The 19,666-nt window shown below is 46.2% G+C and overlaps 1 protein-coding gene across 1 annotated transcript in view; it reads right to left on the bottom strand.

The window, feature by feature from the left end:
* The window catches only part of Entpd5 (ectonucleoside triphosphate diphosphohydrolase 5 (inactive)), a 33,543-nt gene that overhangs the window by 3,374 nt on the left and 10,503 nt on the right, over positions 1–19,666 (bottom strand). The window contains 13 exon segments of the mRNA XM_052185435.1: positions 200–315; positions 1,403–1,459; positions 3,290–3,430; positions 4,871–4,972; positions 5,795–5,856; positions 6,451–6,530; positions 6,827–6,915; positions 7,405–7,440; positions 7,686–7,761; positions 10,699–10,842; positions 12,805–12,884; positions 14,501–14,780; positions 16,848–16,914. Coding sequence (XP_052041395.1) covers positions 200–315; positions 1,403–1,459; positions 3,290–3,430; positions 4,871–4,972; positions 5,795–5,856; positions 6,451–6,530; positions 6,827–6,915; positions 7,405–7,440; positions 7,686–7,761; positions 10,699–10,842; positions 12,805–12,884; positions 14,501–14,714 — 1,197 coding nt within the window. The 5' untranslated portion in view covers positions 14,715–14,780; positions 16,848–16,914.

The raw sequence follows: 19,666 nt of genomic DNA, 5'->3' as shown, positions 1-19,666 counted from the left end.
AGCACTAGGGAGGCAGAGGCAGGCGGATTTCTGAGTTTGAGGCCAGCCTGGTCTACAGAGTGAGTTCCAGGACAGCCAGGACTACACAGAGAAACCCTGTCTTGAAAAAACAAAACAAACAAAACAAACAAACAAACAAACAAAAGAACTTCTGCTGCTCTGATCACAAGTGTCCCCCTGAGGTGCTCTCTGCCCTTACCTGCAGGAGGGTGCCGTCCGCGAAGCCAAAGCCATCCTTCAGTAAGGCTGTGATGTAACTGAGGTCCATGCAGAGGAAAGGGCTGCCTGAGGAGAAGGTCTCCAAGTTGTCACACACTAAAAGTGAGAGAAGACAGCGTTCATACTTGCAGCTAAGAGATGGGTGGGGCCTTCTCTAGACAGGTAGGACTTGAGTAGGCAAAGATGTCTCTAGGTGTTGCCCGGGCTTCCTGGAGATGAGCCGGTGTCCTACCTTCTTTAGGATCTGCACATTTCCAGTATGAGATCATCGGTTCGTATTTACATGATCTGAGCTTATTTACCACTTAGGGGTGGCAGGGGAGCAGGGGAAAGGCCCTGTTGGAAACCAGGCCAGGGCCTGGCACATACCAGGTGAGTTCACTCCTAGCAGCCTGCTTTTCAAATTTCTATGACTTACTGTGGCCACTTAGTACCAAGTCCCCAGGTGAACCCAGAGAACAGAGAAATGCCCGTTAGCCCTCTCTGTGGCCATTGGAAGAGATCATTTGTGGCTTAGACTTACTCTCTGGAGGGTGTCCATGGGGCAATCTCCCAGGCACCTTGCTGCTCGGTTCTTTATTACAGCTCTATAGCTATTTAAATTCTCAGTGAACCAGAGAGAGAGAGAGGGAGAGGGAGAGGGAGAGGGAGAGGGAGAGAGAGAGAGAGAGAGAGAGAGAGCGCCAGGCTGAGTGTGTAGCTGGTCCGTTGTTACGATGACTGCCCAGCATCCATGAGACGACTCCATCTCCACTACCACATAACCCAGGCACCATACCTCGTGCCTGTAATCCTAGCACTTGAGAGGTGGATGAGAACTCAGGGTTATCCTCAACTACACTGCACATATGAGGCTGTCCTGGGCTACATAAGACCTTATCTCAAAACAAAACAAAAGCAACCCCAAAAAACCCAAAACAACAACAGCAACAAAAATCCCCACAAACAAATAATAGTAATGTGGTGATAATAATAATAATAATAATAACAATACTAGGCAAAAATGTGGAAAGCTTGTTTGTTTGAACCACTTCCCTAGAGTGTCTCACATGCCCGTGATCTCTGGCAGCACCTAAGGTGTCGTCCAGCAGACTGGAAGGCTCAGAAGGGAGCCAGGCCCAAGAAAGAGGCTCTGCACTCAGCCAGTCCTCATGCCCAACCTCAAGCCTTTTCTGGCACTTACCTTCCCTGGCTTTTCTTTCAAAATCTTCAACTTTTAAAACGCCGCCCTTTTCATAATCTAAAACGAAACAACAATGGATAGTATCCAAAGCTTTAAGGAAACAGGACATTTACCCCAGTGATACCTGGTAATGCGAACTAGAAATATGCAGTTTTTCCAACGTGAGAGACTCCTGACCTCTCTACAAAACAAATCATGCTGCTTATTTATTTACAGTTATTGCATGGTGCCCATTTCATATTACATATTTAACCACAATAAAGCATAAGTTCATCCAAAGGTATAGCAACCGGGCTGGAGAGATGGCTCAGTGATGAAGAGCACTTACTGTAGGTGGGCAGTGGTGGCGCACACCTCTAATCTCAGCACTCAGAAGGCAGAGGCAGGGGATCTCTGTGAGTTTGAGACCAGCCTGGTCTACAAAGTGAGTTCTAGGCAAACCAAGGCTACACAGAGAAACCGGAGTGTGTGTGTGTGTGTGTGTGTGTGTGTGTATGTTGGGGGGGGGGTGAAGAAGAAAAAAGAAAGAAAAGAAAAGGCAAAAGAGCACTTTCTGCTCTGGCAGAGGGCTCAGGTTTGGATCCAGACCCACACTAGGCAGCTTACTCCACCTGTGACTCTGCTGCCTCTGAGACACCTACGCATACATGGTACTTATAAACTCATGCAGGCACATACACATACGTCAAAGAATACAGGACACAGGACAGCAAATCATCTCTCAGGTCCTGTGTGTACTCTCACATATAAACAAAAACACCGCTTCTATGATAAGAAAAAAAGTCCTAAAAGAACAGGAAATTGAGGTAATGGGTATAATATCTTAAATGTGGTGAGGTTTCACAGGTACATACATGTAAGGTTTGGCAAACTATGAAAGCAACACATGCATTTACCATGTACCAACTTGTTATGAAACGTTCAGATACGAAATGTCTTCTATAGGCTTGGTCTCCAGACACTGGAGTCCCCAGTCACCGAGGGGTGACTGGACCATGGGGGATCTGCCTTAAGTGAATGAAGCTACAGATAACATGATAATGTCATGGGAGGTAGTGGGAACCTCTAGACTTGGGGCACAGATGGGGAGTGGCCCAATAGGAATGTGTTGTTGAAGGCTCCATCTTGTTCTAGGGCCTATCCTCTGTCTCTCCTGCGCCCTCTGCCAGAAGGTAAGCACCTTTGTTCCTTCAAGCCTTTCCACCATTATTTCTTGCCTCACCATGGCAGAAAGAAGGAAGTTGCTGACCCTGACTGAACCCTGTGAAACTATGACCCAGAAGAAATCCTTAGTCCTCTAATAATCCTCTCAGTACTTAATCAAGTTTATAGAAGCTAACACAGTACCAACTCAATGAAGATAGAAAGCAGGCTAGGTCTGGTAGTACAGGACTGAGATCCTAGCAACTCAGGAGGCTGAGTCAGGGGAATCACAAGTACAAGGCATACACAGGCTACAAAGTCTCAAAGCCATCTTGGTAACTTTGAACTGTTGCCTGTGCAGAGGTTCTGGGTTCAATCCCAGTACTAAAAAGATGCAAAAAGACTTTATGTACAAAGTCAGGCATGGGGGCACATTTGTGTAACTATGTGTAACTCGGAAGTCTGGGGCAGAAGGATGGCTACAAATCTGGGGCCAACCTGGGCTACATAGTGACTTCAGTCTCAGTGGAAGAGACATAGTAAGAACCTATGTCCAACAGACTTTACATACAGTTAGGTCATTTCCCACCTCCCAAAGACCCCAGTGTGCTCCTTCTCCTTCCCCTTCCAGGGCAGGTATACTGGAAGAGAACGGGAAGTCACTCCAACCAGCACAGCTGTGATGCTCTCCCCAGCTCGGTCCCACTCTCTCCCTTTCTGGCCTGACCTTAGGCACGAACTCACCAATCAAGTGTGTATCGGCAGCTCGATCGTAATAGTAGGAGAAAGCATAAAAGGAGCTTCCTCGAATCTCTTCCGGTTGGTGAAGTTTTCCTTGTACTACTCTCAGCACTTCCGCATAGCAGGGTTCAAAGCCCATCTCCCCTGTCAGGGCAAAAGTAGACATCACTTGGGAATAATGATGTGGCAACAATCACTCTCTGCGGCAAGCTGCCGGGGCCAATGAGAGCAGAGCAAGAAAGCAAGGAGGCTGACTCTCAGCCTCTGAGCAGCAGGCGGGAGCAGCTTAGCCATGGTGAGGGTCAGGCTGGACACCCTCACAGCGAGGTGAGGGTGGAGCGCTAACCAGCAGGGCACTCTGAGGTGGAGCTGACACAACACTTAGAGTGCCAGGTGGAGTGCTGTCCAAGCTGTTCAAGGTAAGAGTTGTCCACAAATACATGCCTGTGTCCCCTGTCATTATACTCAGAGAGAAGACCTCAGGCAGGAAATTCCACAAGGGAGAGCAGTAAAGGGCCTGGATCTGCATTTCAGGAAGACCAGAGCCAGGTACTGCCAGCTCACCAAGTCTGAGAAACTGAAGACAAGCAGCAGCAGCAGCAGCAGCTGTGCCTTCTGTGCAAGCATGCAGCTGAGGTCTGAAGTTGCCTCAGCAACAAAGCCCTCAACCTGGGGGCTGGAGACATGCCTCAATCAAGAGCACTGGCTGCTCGTTTAAAAAGTGTGTTTTCCCACATGCGTGTGTGTGCACCACATGTGTATCTGGTGCCTTCAGAGTCCAGACTCCACACTGAAACTGTTGTTTCAGACAGTTGTAAGCTGCCATGTGGGTGCTGGGTAGTAAACCCTGGCCTCTGAAAGAGCAGCAGGAGTTCTTAACCCTGAACAATCTCTTCAGCCCCCGCTTCCTGCTCTTGTTCTGGACCTTGGTTCAGTTCCTGGCAACCATGTGAAGGTTCACAACTGTCTGTATCTCCAGTCCCGGGGGTCTGACTCCTGACCTGCATGGGAACTAGACACACACAAACATGCAGGCCATGTATAAGACACACACACACACACACACACACACACACACGCACACACACACACACACTAAAAACAGCTGTGTAACTTTCTTTAACCTCACTGCTTGTTCGTGGAAACTACTCCCCTTAACCTTTGTTCACCCAAACCAGCACCAGCCACAGCCATAGCCACAGCCATCATGCTGTCATTATGGTTCATGGTCTAGAAGGCTTGTTTCCTTCTCTAGGATAACAAAATTTCCCCTGACGTTACTATCTAAGATGAATGGTTCTTATCTCAATTTTGAGTTTTACTATAAATGAAATTGTCACCAGACCTGAAACAGGGATCCTCACTGGTGCATGAGATGGCCGGGTTACAACAGATTCCTGCCACTCCCATGGAACTCAGACGGCCTGCAGAACAGGCTGCGGCTCGCTGGCCCTGGATGCACCAAGACCTCTAGGATAACTGCCTTCATATGGTATGTCCCCCTGGGCTCTGGAGCCTTCCTACAGGATGTTCCCAGAACGTGAGCTAGGAAGGTAATCTTAAACAATGAAGAAGCACATTCACCTTCTTGGTTACCACCGTACTGGTACTTCACACCCCCAAAGATCCACTCTGCTTCCAACCATCTTGGTAAACAGGCACTTCGAAAAGTATGTCCATCAGTCCCTGAAAGAACACAACATGGGAAGGCACATCTGTGAGAGGGAGATAGAACCAAGAGCCACGTGCGGCTGAGGGGACCGAGGGGACTTATAATCTTGTCACAGTAGTTTATCGGCTGCACCCTGCGACATGGATTCTTCACAGGCTTTGTGGTCGTGGTGAGCTCTCTAAAGCCAGAGGCAAATCTTCATGCACATTTGCCAGGGGGTTATAACTTTATCACATCCCAAAGAAATAAAAACCCCATAGTAAAGTCAGTTCCTTCCTTTAATGGAAGAACAGTCCTCCATTGGTAGTTGAGAGGTTAAAAGAGACGTGCTTGAAGATAACCTGGCAAACTGACCCGCCCTGCGCATCTCTGCCCTGTACCCGCTACTGTGAGCAAGCACTATCTGGAGTGCATTAGACAGAAACTCCCGTACAAGGTGAAGAACAGGGCACAGAAGGGTCACTGATTTGTCTCCAGTCACACAACTGGGACTGCAGCCAGTTCTGCCTGTGCCCAACTGTGAGGACAGAAAGGGAATTGCTCAGTCACTCCACTTGGCAAACAGAAAAGACCCTGCTTCCTGACAAAGGCTTGTGCAAGTACAGACACTGTGGAGGTTCCAGCCTTGTAGCTACAGGTCCTTACCAGTGTGCAGTAAGCTTTCTAAAGGAGATGAATACACACCACAACACAGGCAGCTTTTATGTCTGTTATGCAACACACACCTCCCAGGCCAACACAGCCCTTTGCTCCCTAGGAAGAATGCCAAGCAAGGAAGAGAGCGAGCTGTGTTTTGGCGTCTCCCCGTCTCCCACCACAGAGCGGGGCTGGCAAACCTTCTGCTTCCAGGGCTCCCAGAGTTGCCAGTCTTGCAGCTTTCAGTCCAAATCCCAAGTAACTGAAACACACAAGATTTACCAGTTTCAGGCTGCCAGAGATACTCTCAGTCCACAGCTGCCTTCATCAAATGGGACATGGTTTCTCTGTCTCCCTTTGGAAGGATGGAAGCTTTGTCCTATCTCTGTGCTGTATTTGTTCACATTGACAATAAAGGAAGACTTCTGTAGTCTGGGTCAAGGCTGTGCAGGAAGAACTGCTCCCAGGTATGATACTGAGGGATAAGATTGTTCCAGGTGGCCCAGACTGAGAGCCATCCCCAGAAAAGCTCTTACCAGTTACAGATTGGTCTCTGAAGCCCAGAAGCCCTGACTGAATGAGTGGGTGCAGAGCTCTGGCTGAAGTCTGAGCCTGCTCCACATGCAATCACCTAAAGAGAAACTGACTCTAACATCACATACTTTGGAGGTCAAAACTGGAGATGCCTCCCAGGTTTCTCAGGTTTGGTATGGCTTAGGTTTCAGTAGACAGGGCTTAGGGGACTGGCAGAGGCTTTCTGAGGCTGGTAAGATCCAGTAACAAATATTAAAATGCGTTGAGAAGTAAGGACAAGTACTATAATGTGAACTAGTATATCTCCCCTACCCCTCCTCACCTATGTGTATAGAGCTTAAAAGTGCTGTTAAACATCTCAAAGGACGTGAGGTAGCCCCTAGGTGTTTGTTCCAGGGTTTTCTGCAAATCAGAAAAAGCAAAAAGACTCTTCAGCATCTGCAATCCTAACACCGCCATCCACAACCCTCCCCTAGATCAGATATGTGTCTCCCACATAACACCGCCATCCACAACCCTCCCCTAAATCAGATGTGTGTCTCCCAAGGCTCCAGGAGCCAGAGAGACTTCTCTAGGCAGTTAGTGGCTCCACAGCCTCGTCACTGTGGAGCTGATGTCGCAAAGCAGCGTGATACTTTCTTAGCACCATGATGCTTTCTAAGTATGTTGCCAGAAAGGCCTAGATCAAAATGACTCACCTCAAACTGGGGTAGAAACGTGATCTGGGTGGAGGCACCTCCCAGGTCAAGGGTCCCCACAGTCTCCTGGCCGCGGCCATGCAGCTGACCTGTTAATGAGAGCAAGGGATGAGTACCCAGGCCATCCGTATTCCTGCTTACTGCACTCCAAAGCTATCTTGTGACGATTCACTGCTCCTGCTCCCAGAACCCAAAGGCTGCAGTGCAGCTGCTGTAAACACAGTCTCTGGTTGCCGCTGAGGCCTTGAATGCAGATGTGGGATTAGCTTGTCTCCCTACCCTCTTCTTTTTTCAGGAAGGGATTTTTTCCAGTTTTAACTCTGTGTATGTATACGGGTCTGTACAGACGAGGGTGGCTGCACAGAGCTTGAGGCCTGGAGTGGGAGAAACAGGCAGCTGTATGGCACCCAGTGTGGGTGCTGGGAACTGAGCAGGGGAGACTGAACTGCTCAGCCATGTCTCTGGCCCCAGTCCTTCTTTCAATGAAAGAACAGTACAGGAAAAGACAAGTGGAGTTTTACCCTCCTGGCCCACCTGTAAAAGCCAGCTAAGGGTGTACGATAAACGTCAAGGTTTACCTGTTAGAAAGTTCACCGTAACCCAAGCTAGTATACCTACAGGAGAGAAAAGGAAAGTTTACACTCTAGGTCGCTTCCTCCTGTTGTACATCTCTCTGAACCTCACGTCTGTCTGTCTGTCTGTCTGTCTGTCTCCCCCCCCCCATCTCCCTGCGCCAGCCCTCCCTGCTTATTTCCTTAGCTCCCTTTCTTTTGGGCTGCATCTTTATTCCCAGTCCTTTAACTGGATCTCGCACCGACTCCATCCCCTCCCCCACTGTGTATTTCACCATCTTCCCCACCTTCATAGGACCCATCCATGATGCTAACGCTGTCATCTGGGACCAGAAAAGGTGAATTCTTGAAGATCTCCTCTACCTAGAGATAAGTAGAGAGAGAAAAATCTGGGTTCCATGGGGAAATAAAACAAATGATTGTGCTTGGCTGGGTTCTGTAACTCTTAATTTCCCTAGAGATCTGTAAGTCGCTCTAGCTCACCTCCCCTACGTTCTGTAAGTCGCTCTAGCTCACTTCCCCAGGTAAAACACTAGCAGCATTCTTTTTCCTGTGAAGCCAGAGAAGGAACTAGACATGGAGTTTCTATTTTCTTGCAGAAGCCCAAGCCCAAGGATCTCCTAGGAAGGCATCTAAGCTCCTTATCAACTAGACGGAGGGAAGAGCATGTGCGGTGCCTTCCAACTGGAATAAAGAGTCTGTAATTGTGTTTGCACCCTGAATCATTTTACCTGCACATGTAACAAACACTAGAGGACCTGTTGTCATATCACTTCTTAGGTAACTGACAGGCCTGCCAGAATAGCGGTGCTGAGGCCCCCCCCTCTGCTGGCTCTTGGTGCAGGGCTGGCCTACAGAGCCTTGGGAGACCTCAGGCCTTGCCCATGGAGTCCTATGTTAGGAGATGTGAATGACGACCTGACAGTAATGCTTCTCATTCTCCACAAACACAGGCCACTGACGCATGCATCATGGCCCTACGTGTGTTTACGTTTATGGATTCTATGTGAGTGTGCACATGTGTGTGCATTCACGCGTGCCTGCGTATGCCTCAGCACGGCTGGCGGTTAGAGGACAACTTTCAGCTCAGTTTCACCCTTTGACCAGGTGGGTCCTGGGGACACAACTCGGGTCACCAAGCATGGTGGCATGCGTCCCTACGGGTGAGTCACCTAACTGGCCGTTGTCACAGCCTATTTTTACATTACTATTATAGGTGGGGGATTCCCCAAATATAAGTAAAAGGACTCTCTTCAGTCTGCTGTTCTCGGGTGTGACGGGATAGCCTGGATAGGCGGGAGCCCAGCAAGCCACTAGAATATCATCAAGCAGTGGCTATAGCCTTTATTTCAGCAAGGAAACCAGCGAGTCAAGTGATCTGTAGGCAAGCTTTAAAGACACAGACAAGCCAACAGAAATAACCAAATTCTGCTCTAGCCTTCTCTGAAGTGGAAACTTCTGGTTTCTTTGGGAACTCAGTTATGACATGTGATGTTTTGCTGGAGCAGACAGGTGAAAGAGTGTTTTACTGAAGCAGATACAGGTGAAATGTTTTACTGATGTAGACACACAAAAGGACACGGGATATTGAGACAGTGTATACACACACAGACAGTGGGGCAAGCCTGGTGCTTTGGTTCGCCTCGTAGCACTTTGCTAGTCTCTGTTGACAACACAATGGCACTGGCTGGTCTTACACCATCTTGCCGATTTTCGCTTGTTGTGACTTCATAGAGAGTAATTCACCAAAAACCTTCTGGTGATAGTCCAGCGGCTTGCGGGACCCACACCTATCCAGTTAATCCTGGATTGAGCTGCCACTGCTGATTCATGTTTGGTGGTTTGCTAGTAGACTGAACTGCTGATATCTTGACAACAAAGACTGGAATTGCCCCAAAGAACTATTTCTAAACAAGTCCACTTCCTCCGTGTCCTAATAACCATTCTTTTCCACTACCTCTGGTGGGTGGTGGGCTAGAAGGGAGGTTGAACTGTTTAAGAACCCTTGTTAAAGGTATACAGAAACACACATGGGTAAAATACTCATAAAATAAAGATAAGTACATCTAAAGAAAAAGCTTTTAAATAAGAGTTGGGATCTGAATTCTCACAAACATGTTAGATGCCTGACGCTGGGCAAGGGACTTACACCCTCTGTGTCGAGAGTCAAAGAAAACCTGTTGACAACAAGACTGTACTTACAACTTGCCTCAAACTGGACAAGAACACGAGTTAGGTGGCAGCTTTAGTTTAGAGGGCAGAATAATCTCACTTTGCCATGATTTATTTTTATTATAACAAGATTTTACCTATAAATATTCTTTACAATGTGAAATCTTATGTTTACTATATAAGTATATATGATAAATATAAAATATTAAGTTTAAAAAACTACTTATCTTTTTTATTTGAAGAACAATGTTTTTAAAAATATTTCAAACATTTTATCTGAGAGAAAAAAAAAAGCAGACTTACAAAACCAGAGACTGTAAACTGTATAATTTCATTTGTTTAAAACATAAGGAGAAATTTTGAGTTTCCTTTCTCAAGGTCTGTCACCGGGACCTGGGGTTCACTAATTAGGCTGTGTTGGTTGGCCAACAAGCCCCTGGGATCCCTGTGTCCATCTCCCCTGCACAACGATTTCAAGTGTGTGCCACTGTGCCTGGTGTTTTCATGTGTGCTGGGGATGATATCCGCGTGCTCAGGCATGTATGACAAGCATCTTACTGGCTGAGCCATCTCCCCAGGTCTGTGAATAGACCTCCTTCATTGTTCATTGATTTTCTTTGGTAGAGTTTGTTTAAACTCATTTCTATATTATACCTTTAGAAAATTCCAGTGAACAATATGTAGGGCAGCAACGCGGCCCAATGGGTAAAGGCTTACTGCCAAGGCTGGTGCTCTGGGTTGGGGACAGCCTGGTGACCCCAGCTGGGTCCCCAGGACCCATTTGGAGGGCAGAGTGAATGAACTGTAAGCTGTCCTCTGGCCTCCACACTGTGCTGTGGCACATGAGTGAACACATATAAGCACACATACACAGACACACACACACATATATATACATACACAAATAAAATGTTTTATGCAATAAAAACATCATGGAATGGAGTAATTTGAACTTTTGGGGGGAAAACTCTTTAAATTCAAGGATGACAATTTAAAACGGAAATGACTAGTTAGTATCCTGGTCACCACAATGACTGAGCAATGATGGGTCACTGGTAGCAGTTGTCACTCCAAAGGGCTCCTTAAAAGAAAAGACAGCATTATCCAAGATCCAGATTCAAAATTCACCTCCAAGAGCAGCGCCTGGGCCTTCTGCTCTGGCAGTAAGCGCAGTCCCGCTGTCGCCTTCAGAACCACTGGGGTCCTTTCCCAGTGACTTCTGGGGATCGAGTCTTTGGCCACCTCTAAGAGTTCCTGAACAGTCTCAGCACCCTGTAAAGGAGAAAGCTCAGTCAGCCAATGGTGGCCCACCTCGCAGCACTGATCTATTGTTCCATCCCTTCTGCTCGTCAAAAGCAGAACCTAGAGAAATGGAGCATTGTAAAGGAGGAGACCCTCCCCCCTTTCTTTACAGAGCTGTCATTTGGAATGATTGTTATTTTATGTTTCTGTAAGTTAGACAGAGAAGGTGCGAGCTGGAGCCATGGAACCTGCACGCTAGCCATGACCTAAGGTGGTTACTCAGCTTCCCGTGGCTTGGGTGTCTAGGGTAGGTGTTGGCAGGTATGTCTCCTATTGCCACTAAACTGCTGTGTATACTGGACGAGGCACAGTGCTCACAAAATGCTAGCCGAAGCTGTTATGTAAGCTCTAGGATATAGGGTTTTGGTTTTTTTTTTTTTTAAGAATAAACTGTCGCTCTCTTCAGACACACCAGTAGAGGGCATCATTGGATTCCATTACAGATGGTTGTGAGCCACCATGTAGCTGCTGAGAATTGAACTCAGGACCTCTGGAAGTGCTGGTAACTGCTGAGCCATCTCTCCAGCTGGTTCTTTCTTTTCTCTTTTTTAAAAATTAACACTAATACCAACATGCATGGCATACAGCATATCATTAACCTATGACTATTTAAAACTATTATTTTGGATAGTTTTTGGAGCTGAGATAGTTCAGTGGGTAAAAACACTGGCTGCTCTTGAAAGGACCCATGTTAGATTCCCAGTGCCCACATGACAGCTCACAACTGTCTGTAAGTCCAGTCCTGGAGGTATCTGATACTCTCTTCTGTCCATCACAGACACTGTATGCACACGATGCATAGGCAGATATACAGGAAAAAATCCATACACATAAAAAAAAAAAAGAAAAAGATTTAAACCTAAGTGAAAATGTATTCTGGTAACAAGCTGCCCCCAACTTTTGAGACAAAGTCATTATGTTGCCAGAGCTAACCTTCAACTCCTAATCCTCCTGCTTCAGCCTCCAACATGCTGAGATGACAGGTGTGAACCACCAAACTCTTCCCTTTAGCAAGCACAATATAACCATCCCTCCTAAATGTCAGATCGTCTTCTGCTGATGTACTGCTTTTTACGGTTCCGTCCTCAGCACATCTGCAGTTTCACCTAAGCTGGAAATGCGTCTCCGTCCTTTAAGCTCACACTGTTCTGTTTGCTTGTTTGTTTGTTTGAGACAAGGTCTCTCAGATGTCAAACCCAACAGAGACAGTACTATTTCGGTACGCAGTCAAAGCTGGGCTCCAACTCTTGGTAATAATTTTCTTGCTCAGCCTCCCAAGTGCTGGGATTACAGGGATACATCACCACCCCTACCTACGCTGGAAGCTAGCAAGGCCCGCAGTTCTCTTGGCCCTGGTTCTCAGTGAGCTGTGGTTACAAGCATTCTCTTGAAAGAGGAGGAAATGCCATGGCCAGCTTTTTAGGAGGGTGCTGGGATCAGAGCTCACCCCTCACATTGCAGGTACTCTTTCTTACTTTGGGAGGAATCTGTTCATCTCTGAAAATCTCCTTTCTAGCCTTCTACCTACTCCTTGAGAGTCTGGGGTATATAGTCACAGTTATTCAGAAGACTCACAAGGAGGGAAAATGATCTCACGTGCCATCAGTATTATTACCAAACGCCAGAAAATGTTTAACCGCAAGGGTGTTGTGGACTTATCCAGTTTCAGACCCCTAAACATCAAACTAAGGCAGGCCTGGTTCTGTTGACCTCATCACAGCTATTCAAGAGGCTGAGGCAGCAGGATCAAATTATAAGACCTTATGCCACTGAGTGAGATCAAAGCTGGCCATGGCAACTTAGTGAGATGCTATCTCAAATAAAAACGAAAGGGTTCATGGACAGAGCTCAGCCACAGAGCACTCCCTCCCTGGGGTTTGCTCCCTCGAATACATACAATGGAAAATAATTCCATCAAATTGTAAGACTCACCTGTTTGGGTCGATCCACAAAAGCAGAAAGTCCTGGCTTCACAGAATCAAAAATTTCACCTTCCAGAAAGGGGAGCTGTCCTATTTTGTCCATGGGAGAAAGACAGACAGACAGACAGACAGACAAGGGAAGAAAGAAAGGGGGAAGGGAGGGAGGAGGGAGGGAGGGAAGGAAGGAGGGAAGAAGAGGAGGAGGAGGAGGAAGAGGAGATGATTATCAGATAGTAGACTGCTTCAGATGCCATCTTGACATTGGTATGTGGTTTGATAGATAAACCGTCTCCATCCTGAGCTGTCCCTAAGTGGCCCGTGGCCTGAGAAGTGCTTTGCAGCAGCATTAGGAAGGCAGGCAGGGGCACATGCTGTCAGAACCCCAGGGGCCCTGTCACCATCTCTCTGCTGGGACTTTAGCTCTTACTGCTTCCCCCAACTCTGTATTTTTTTTAAACTGTTAGTAAAAATTTGAGACAGGTTTTCAATATGTGGCCCAAACTAGCCTTGAGTTCCTTACACAACCTGAATTGTCCTCCTGCCTGAGCCCTGGGCTCTCCAGATAATTCAGAAAACGTTGGTCAAGGACCCCTCCATCCCCTTCCCAAGGACGCTTCTCCTCAGAGTCACTCCAACACTCTCAATGCTCCAGACTTTTGCTGTATTGACCTTTAGAGAAGATGGGGGACACATTCCAGCTACACTTGCACCAAAACCTCCCCCTATCCTTTTAGAGACAATGCCTGTTGTAGGGCATGCGGGACCTTGTTACCAGACAGGCATAACAAACCCCAGGAACCTCAGAAGTAGAGAACGGCAGGAGTGGAGCCATTCCCTACCTGCCTCTACCTGCTCTGGAACCATAACATCCCACTGAGGACCATGGACACTGGGTCACACAGCATAAACACCTAGAATTCTCTACACTAACGAGGTATCTAGATAGCATTGGGTCAATGACCTTCCCTTCCTGGGCATTCTTTCCTGCAAAAGATATTTAATCCCTGGTTCACTCCAAGTGTATACATTCACATCCATCATCAAATAAATCAATATGAACAACCCATGAGCGTCTCTTCGTTAAGGAAGTCCTTTGTCTCAAAGATCTGGGTCTAAACCTCCCAAGGAAGGCATTCTCCATACTCTTAGCACCCACTCCAAATCAGACTGGGTTCCACCATCCTGGGATCACACATCCACCCAGAGGGAAAGGCAAACCCCTGGACACCTGCTTCTCAATTCCCTCTCTCTGCACTCTATCGATGGCACTCGGATACCCAGAGAGGAGAACTGAGAACCACTGTGGACTCCCCACTTCAGACTTCTCACGGAGGAGAAGCAGGGCTTGGTATGACATCTTGTGTTATTCACTGGCCTCAAATACCCTATGTAGATGTGGATGACCCTGAACCCTTTATTCTCCTGCTTTCTCTCCCAAGTGCTTCCATGCCTGGTTTATGTGGTGTTGTGGATAAAACCCAGGGCTTTGTGGATGTTAGACAAATGTTCTACAAACTGATACAAGTATCTCTTAGTTCCACACTAAACTAAACTAAACTAAACTAAACTAAACTAAACTAAACTAAACTAAACTATGTGTTCAGTTACATCTCTACTTCCACATGACAACACTTGGCATCTGTTTCTGGTAGAAGATGCTAAGGCACAGACTCACACAGACTGCAAAGGGTCCCAGATGTACTTACCTGCTGTTTTCTGCACAAAAGTGTAAACGTGAATCCGAGTTCCAGTGCTGCCCGCATCAAACATAATTCCATAAAAGGTGCCGGCACTGGCATTAATGGGGCACATGGAAGACAAGAAGACACCCTCAAACCAAGTTTGCTGTTCTCTGTAGAAGACAGTGCTGCCAACACCAGCTATGACCAGCATGAGGACGGCCCCCCAGGAAGCAGCCATATTCTTCCCGAGATGTGGACTTGAGGCTTTGTTGCTGAAGCAATGCTGCTCACACTCCTGTGGGGGCTTCAGGGACAAAGATACACAGGTGTGGGGACTGGCTTTTATGGCTAACCTATGTTAAACAAGCAAACAAACTGCCGACAAATCAACTCCTTATGGAAATCCTACCCGGCTCTGAGGGGTTCCTTCTGTATTTCTAATAACCAGTACAACAAGCTAAACCAGGCCAACACAGGCTCTGCGGCCCCTCTTCTGAAGAGTATCTAATTCCAAGAGGAAACTGGGATTTAAAGTGTATTTTTCCACACCTTATTTTAAATTGTAAGGTATCAAAGGTGTACGTGTGTTGAGACAGGATCTATGTAGCCCTAGCTGTCCTAGAACTCACTCTGTAGCCTAGGCTAACCACAAACCTACAGAGACCCACCTTCCTCCACCTCCCAAAGACTGGGGTTAATGGTGTGCACCACCATACCTGGCCCAAGCAACTCTATTTTGAAATGGCCCTCAGAAAAGATGAAAACAGCAGTGTGTTAGGTAACTATTTGCTTAGAATTTGTGTACGGTAGAGGTTAGATTACACATGCTGCTGGAAACCTAGCACAAAGACATCGGACACGGTGGAGCGGGCATAACTGTTCAGTCAGTCATGAACGCCAGACTGACACTTTCCCTTGGCCTCTGAGCCTCCACAGCCTGCTCTGTAAAGTGAGAATACTGAGCAAGTGCTCTCTCTGTTTTCTTTCCTGTATGGTTTTCTGTTTTAAAATTATAGGGTATTGTTTAAAGATTAATTTTTTTTAATAATATTACCTCATTGTTTTTTTTTAGGTTCTTTCATTTTCATCTAATCTTTTTCTAGACTGACATGGAAATGGGAGGAAACAATGGATTTGTTACTATTGTTGTTATATTGCTATCAGTTATTATTGACAGTACAAGAAGTTGTTTTTTTTTTTTTTATCATAATGCATCAAAGCCATCAAAGGAACTGTGAATGTTCTTGAAATCTCTGATGAAGACGTCATTAGCAGGGTGGCTCAGAACGTAAGAGTAGGCCCTGCTCTTACAGAGGGCCTAAGTTCAGTTCCCAGCAGTGCACAGAGGGTAGTCTGTTTCATAACTGCCTATAACTCCAGATCCAGAGGGTCTGACACCTTCATGCAGGTGCTCACCCAACACGCACATTAAAATAGAATAAATATCGATTGACAAAACCCTAAAGTAGTAGCATTTAGGAGAAGAGCAGAACCAAGTCTACCTGGTTGCTTTAAACATTGTTTTTTTTCCTAGATAGACACTAACTGGAAAACAAAAGGGCAGGGGATGTTTTGGTGATCTGTAGCTGACCTGACTTGTAAAGAGAACTCGAGCGCAGCCTGAGCACTGCCATCTGGCTGGTGCTGCCCAGTCCAGAGCTGTCCTGTGTAGAGCAGGGTGTTAAGCAGCATCTCTGGTCTACACAGGCCACTAGACACTCATAGAAGACTTCACTCCACCTCTGCCCAGCATCCCAACTGTGACAACCAAAAAATGACCCTGGACATTTCCAGCTATCTCCAGCTTTAGGGTGCATGTTTTCCTGACAGCTATCCCCCAACAGTTAAGCCTTGCTTAGTTGGCTATTACATAGTTATTCCAGTCTTCTGATCCCACTTTCATTTCTGCATTTTTTTTTGTGTTAACTTACAACTGCTGATTCATTCACAAGATGAGACCAGGCTATTTTCCAGGCCCTCTCTCTTTAGTAGATAACTTTAATAGAATATTTGGTATATTTGGAGTATACAGGTCCATGATTACTCTCCTTTGTTAACCATCTAGGATTTGTTTAATCAAAATATTCCTCTCCCCAGAAAGGATAAATTATATAAAGTAAATCAAATGAAAGTTAGCTGCATTTGCAGTTTAAAAATATTTCAAAGGCCTACAGTTATATTAACAACTACAATGGCAGTTTGAGTATCTATTCGAATACCAAGGTTCAACTCTATCCTGAGGCCAAGAATAAAAGCTATTATGTAGGGAAAGAAACAATGAGAATTGTTAATCCTTCAGAATCCCACAAAGAAAACTCCATCCAAGCAGTCAGCCACAGAAGGACAGCTGCCCGGCCAGATCTGTACTCACTCCGTAAGGCCCTCGCTTTGGCCGATTCTTCAGCAAATGGGCTGGTCCCGTAGATCAATTTAAAAAGCTGAAAACAGAAATGCTGTTTTAGATTTTCTTGCTTATTTTTGAGATAAAGGCTTTCTTATGTAGTCTTAGCTGGGCTTGAACTCTAAGAGATCAACTGCCACAGAGTCCCAGCGCTGTAATTAAAGCAGGCACCACCATGCCTGGCTGTTTCAGGTTTTGTTTTAACCCTTGGGTCCCTCTTCTCTTTGAAAGGCCTGGGTACCAGCTTTCTCAATCTGTCACTCAGGTCCACTCAGATTTTCTATATTACTGTAGGTTCCATAAACCAGTCCAGTGAACATTTCATTAAGTAAACATTTGTTTTCTTCCAGAAGAGATTAAAGGGGGTAGCACATGCAGTATCTGCTTGCAGTGAACAAGAAACTGCAGAGTCATACTTGTGTAAGTAGAAGGTCAAGTGAGGCGTTTACAAGAAAGCAGACGGACACACGGATGCCCTTTGCCCTCAGACCCGCCTTCTAACACCACCTGCAATCTCCAGTTGCTTTAAGTTTGGTTATTTTGAATCCATCCTTAGAAGGGCTTGTGATGTGGGATTCAGGGGACGAAACTGCATTTCCTGGGACCTACCTGCACACTTGCTCGGTCACCTTTTGATTGTCTTTGCTCACGTGCTATTTTCTTAGTGAAATGCCCCCAGTCCTTTTAAAAGACATGTCTCAGCTGGCCACATGCTCGTCCTTTTCTGTTCCCCACAGAGCTTTTCCCTCCCAACACACTGGTCTACGTCTATCTCCATGTCCCTCCTCTCTCCACTCGCATCCCCATGTGAGCGACCCATCCACAGGGATTTTTGAGTTTTGCCCCTGATGTATTCATTGCTAGAAGATTGATGATACACAGTAGGTGCTGGAAAAATACTCTGAAAAGATAAAATCGGACCTAACAACAGCTCAGGCTCTAGGTCCATTTAACACAGTGTAGGAGCCTGACATTTTTCCAACGTTAATCACTCCACACTGGAGAACAGGTCTCCCTGAGCCAAGGACAGACTATCTCCCCAAATGTGAAGATTACACAAACGTTTCATTTTGTCCAAATGCATCAAGTTTTATATGCTACTCAAAATAATGTAGACAGTTGTTTCATTTTTACAGACAGGGAGGATAAGACAATATATTTAAACCCACCCTCTTCAGAACTGTTCTCTTCAATAATCTCTGCTCATTCTCTTCTCTCCCAACATGGCCCCTTCTGATGCTTTAAATATTTGGTACGAGGTCTTGTATTCCACCTCCTGTTCAGTCTTTTCAAAGGTAGTTTGGATTTGTTTGTATTCTGCTAAAGTCTCTATCTTTGATCCTCCAGCCTTGAACTCCTGTGTCATGTTTGTTTATAACCATACCAAACACTAGTCCCTGTGCCTAGTCTTATAGAGCCTCACATTTTGCTTATTCTCCAAGCCCCCTTGCCCTCTAGACTACAGGAGCCCGGGCTCCCCCAGGCACTCACCGCAGCGTCTGCCGGCTAGCTCCGAGTGCGTGTGCGGTCACTGAGGATTGATTGCCTTTGCTCTTTGCTCCTTGTCAAGCCTTTCTGAATAAGCCTTGCTTCCCAAGTGAGTCACCCTGTGCTACTTTGTAACTGAGTAGATTTTTGCTAACTCATTCTCCTCTTTATCTTTTACTCTTAACTTTTCCACCTTTTCTCTGCCTACATGATTGGTTCATTGACTTTTATAATTGCTAAATTCTAACCAACAGAATTATTGTTCATTGGGCAGAAGTTTCTTCCCCCCCATGTGACAGGATTTCTCTGTGTACTTCTGGCTGTCCTGGAGCTCAGAGATCCCAGTTTCTGCCTCCCCAGTGCTGGGATTAAACGTGTGAGGCACCAATGCCCCATAGGGTAGAAGTCTCTATTTTTTTTTATTCGATATATTTTTTCATTTACATTTCAAATGATTTCCCCTTTCTTGGCTCCCCACTCCCAGAAAGTCCCATAAGTCCTCTTCCTTCCCCCAGGGTAGAAGTCTCTTAAGAATTAAATTCTAAGCCGGGCAGTGGTGGCGCACACCTGTAATCCCAGCACTCTGGAAGGCAGAGGCAGGTGGATTTCTGAGTTCGAGGCCAGCCTGGTCTACAGAGTGAGTTCCAGGACAGCCAGGGCTATACAGACAAACCCTGTCTCGAAAAAACCAAATCCAAAAAAAAAGAATTAAATTCTAGAGGGCTTGGTAGAAGAGGCCTGCAATCTGTGCACATGGGAGGCTGCAATATGAGGACTGCAAGTCTGAATTCACCCAGGGGGGAGCAGTCAGCTCCAGGCCAGCATGAGATCTTGAAATCTTGTCTCGAAAAAATAAACAAACAAAAATAAGTAAATAAAAAGAAATCCCTGAATTTTGTCTTTTTGAAGATTTTGTTTTTTCCTTGTGTGTATGTGCCCACCTTGTTGTGCCTACCATGAGTTTATGGGTACCCAAGAAGGCCATAAAAGGGCATCGTGTGTGATGAACCTGAAGCTCCAGATGGCCATGAGCCACCACATGGGTGCTGGGATCCTAACACAGGCCCTCTACCCGAGCAAGAAGTGCTCTGAGCCACTGAGCAGCTCTCCAGTCCCTGGGGTGGTTTCTATATTAGATAAATGGTGGAAAAGTTAAGTTTCCATCCCCAGGTTGGGTTCTAGAAAGCTGGACATTGGTTTTCCAACTGACTGTCTAATATGTCAGGCACCAGGCTAGATCTATAGAGCATAGATCTATAAAGGTCATCAGTTTTAGTGGCGGGGACTTACAAAGAAAAACG

This window comes from Apodemus sylvaticus, chromosome 6, assembly GCF_947179515.1.
Source record: "Apodemus sylvaticus chromosome 6, mApoSyl1.1, whole genome shotgun sequence".
Classification (NCBI taxonomy): Eukaryota; Metazoa; Chordata; class Mammalia; order Rodentia; family Muridae; genus Apodemus; species Apodemus sylvaticus.
Note: the sequence above shows the minus strand (reverse complement) of the source record. Positions and strands in the feature narration are given on the sequence as shown.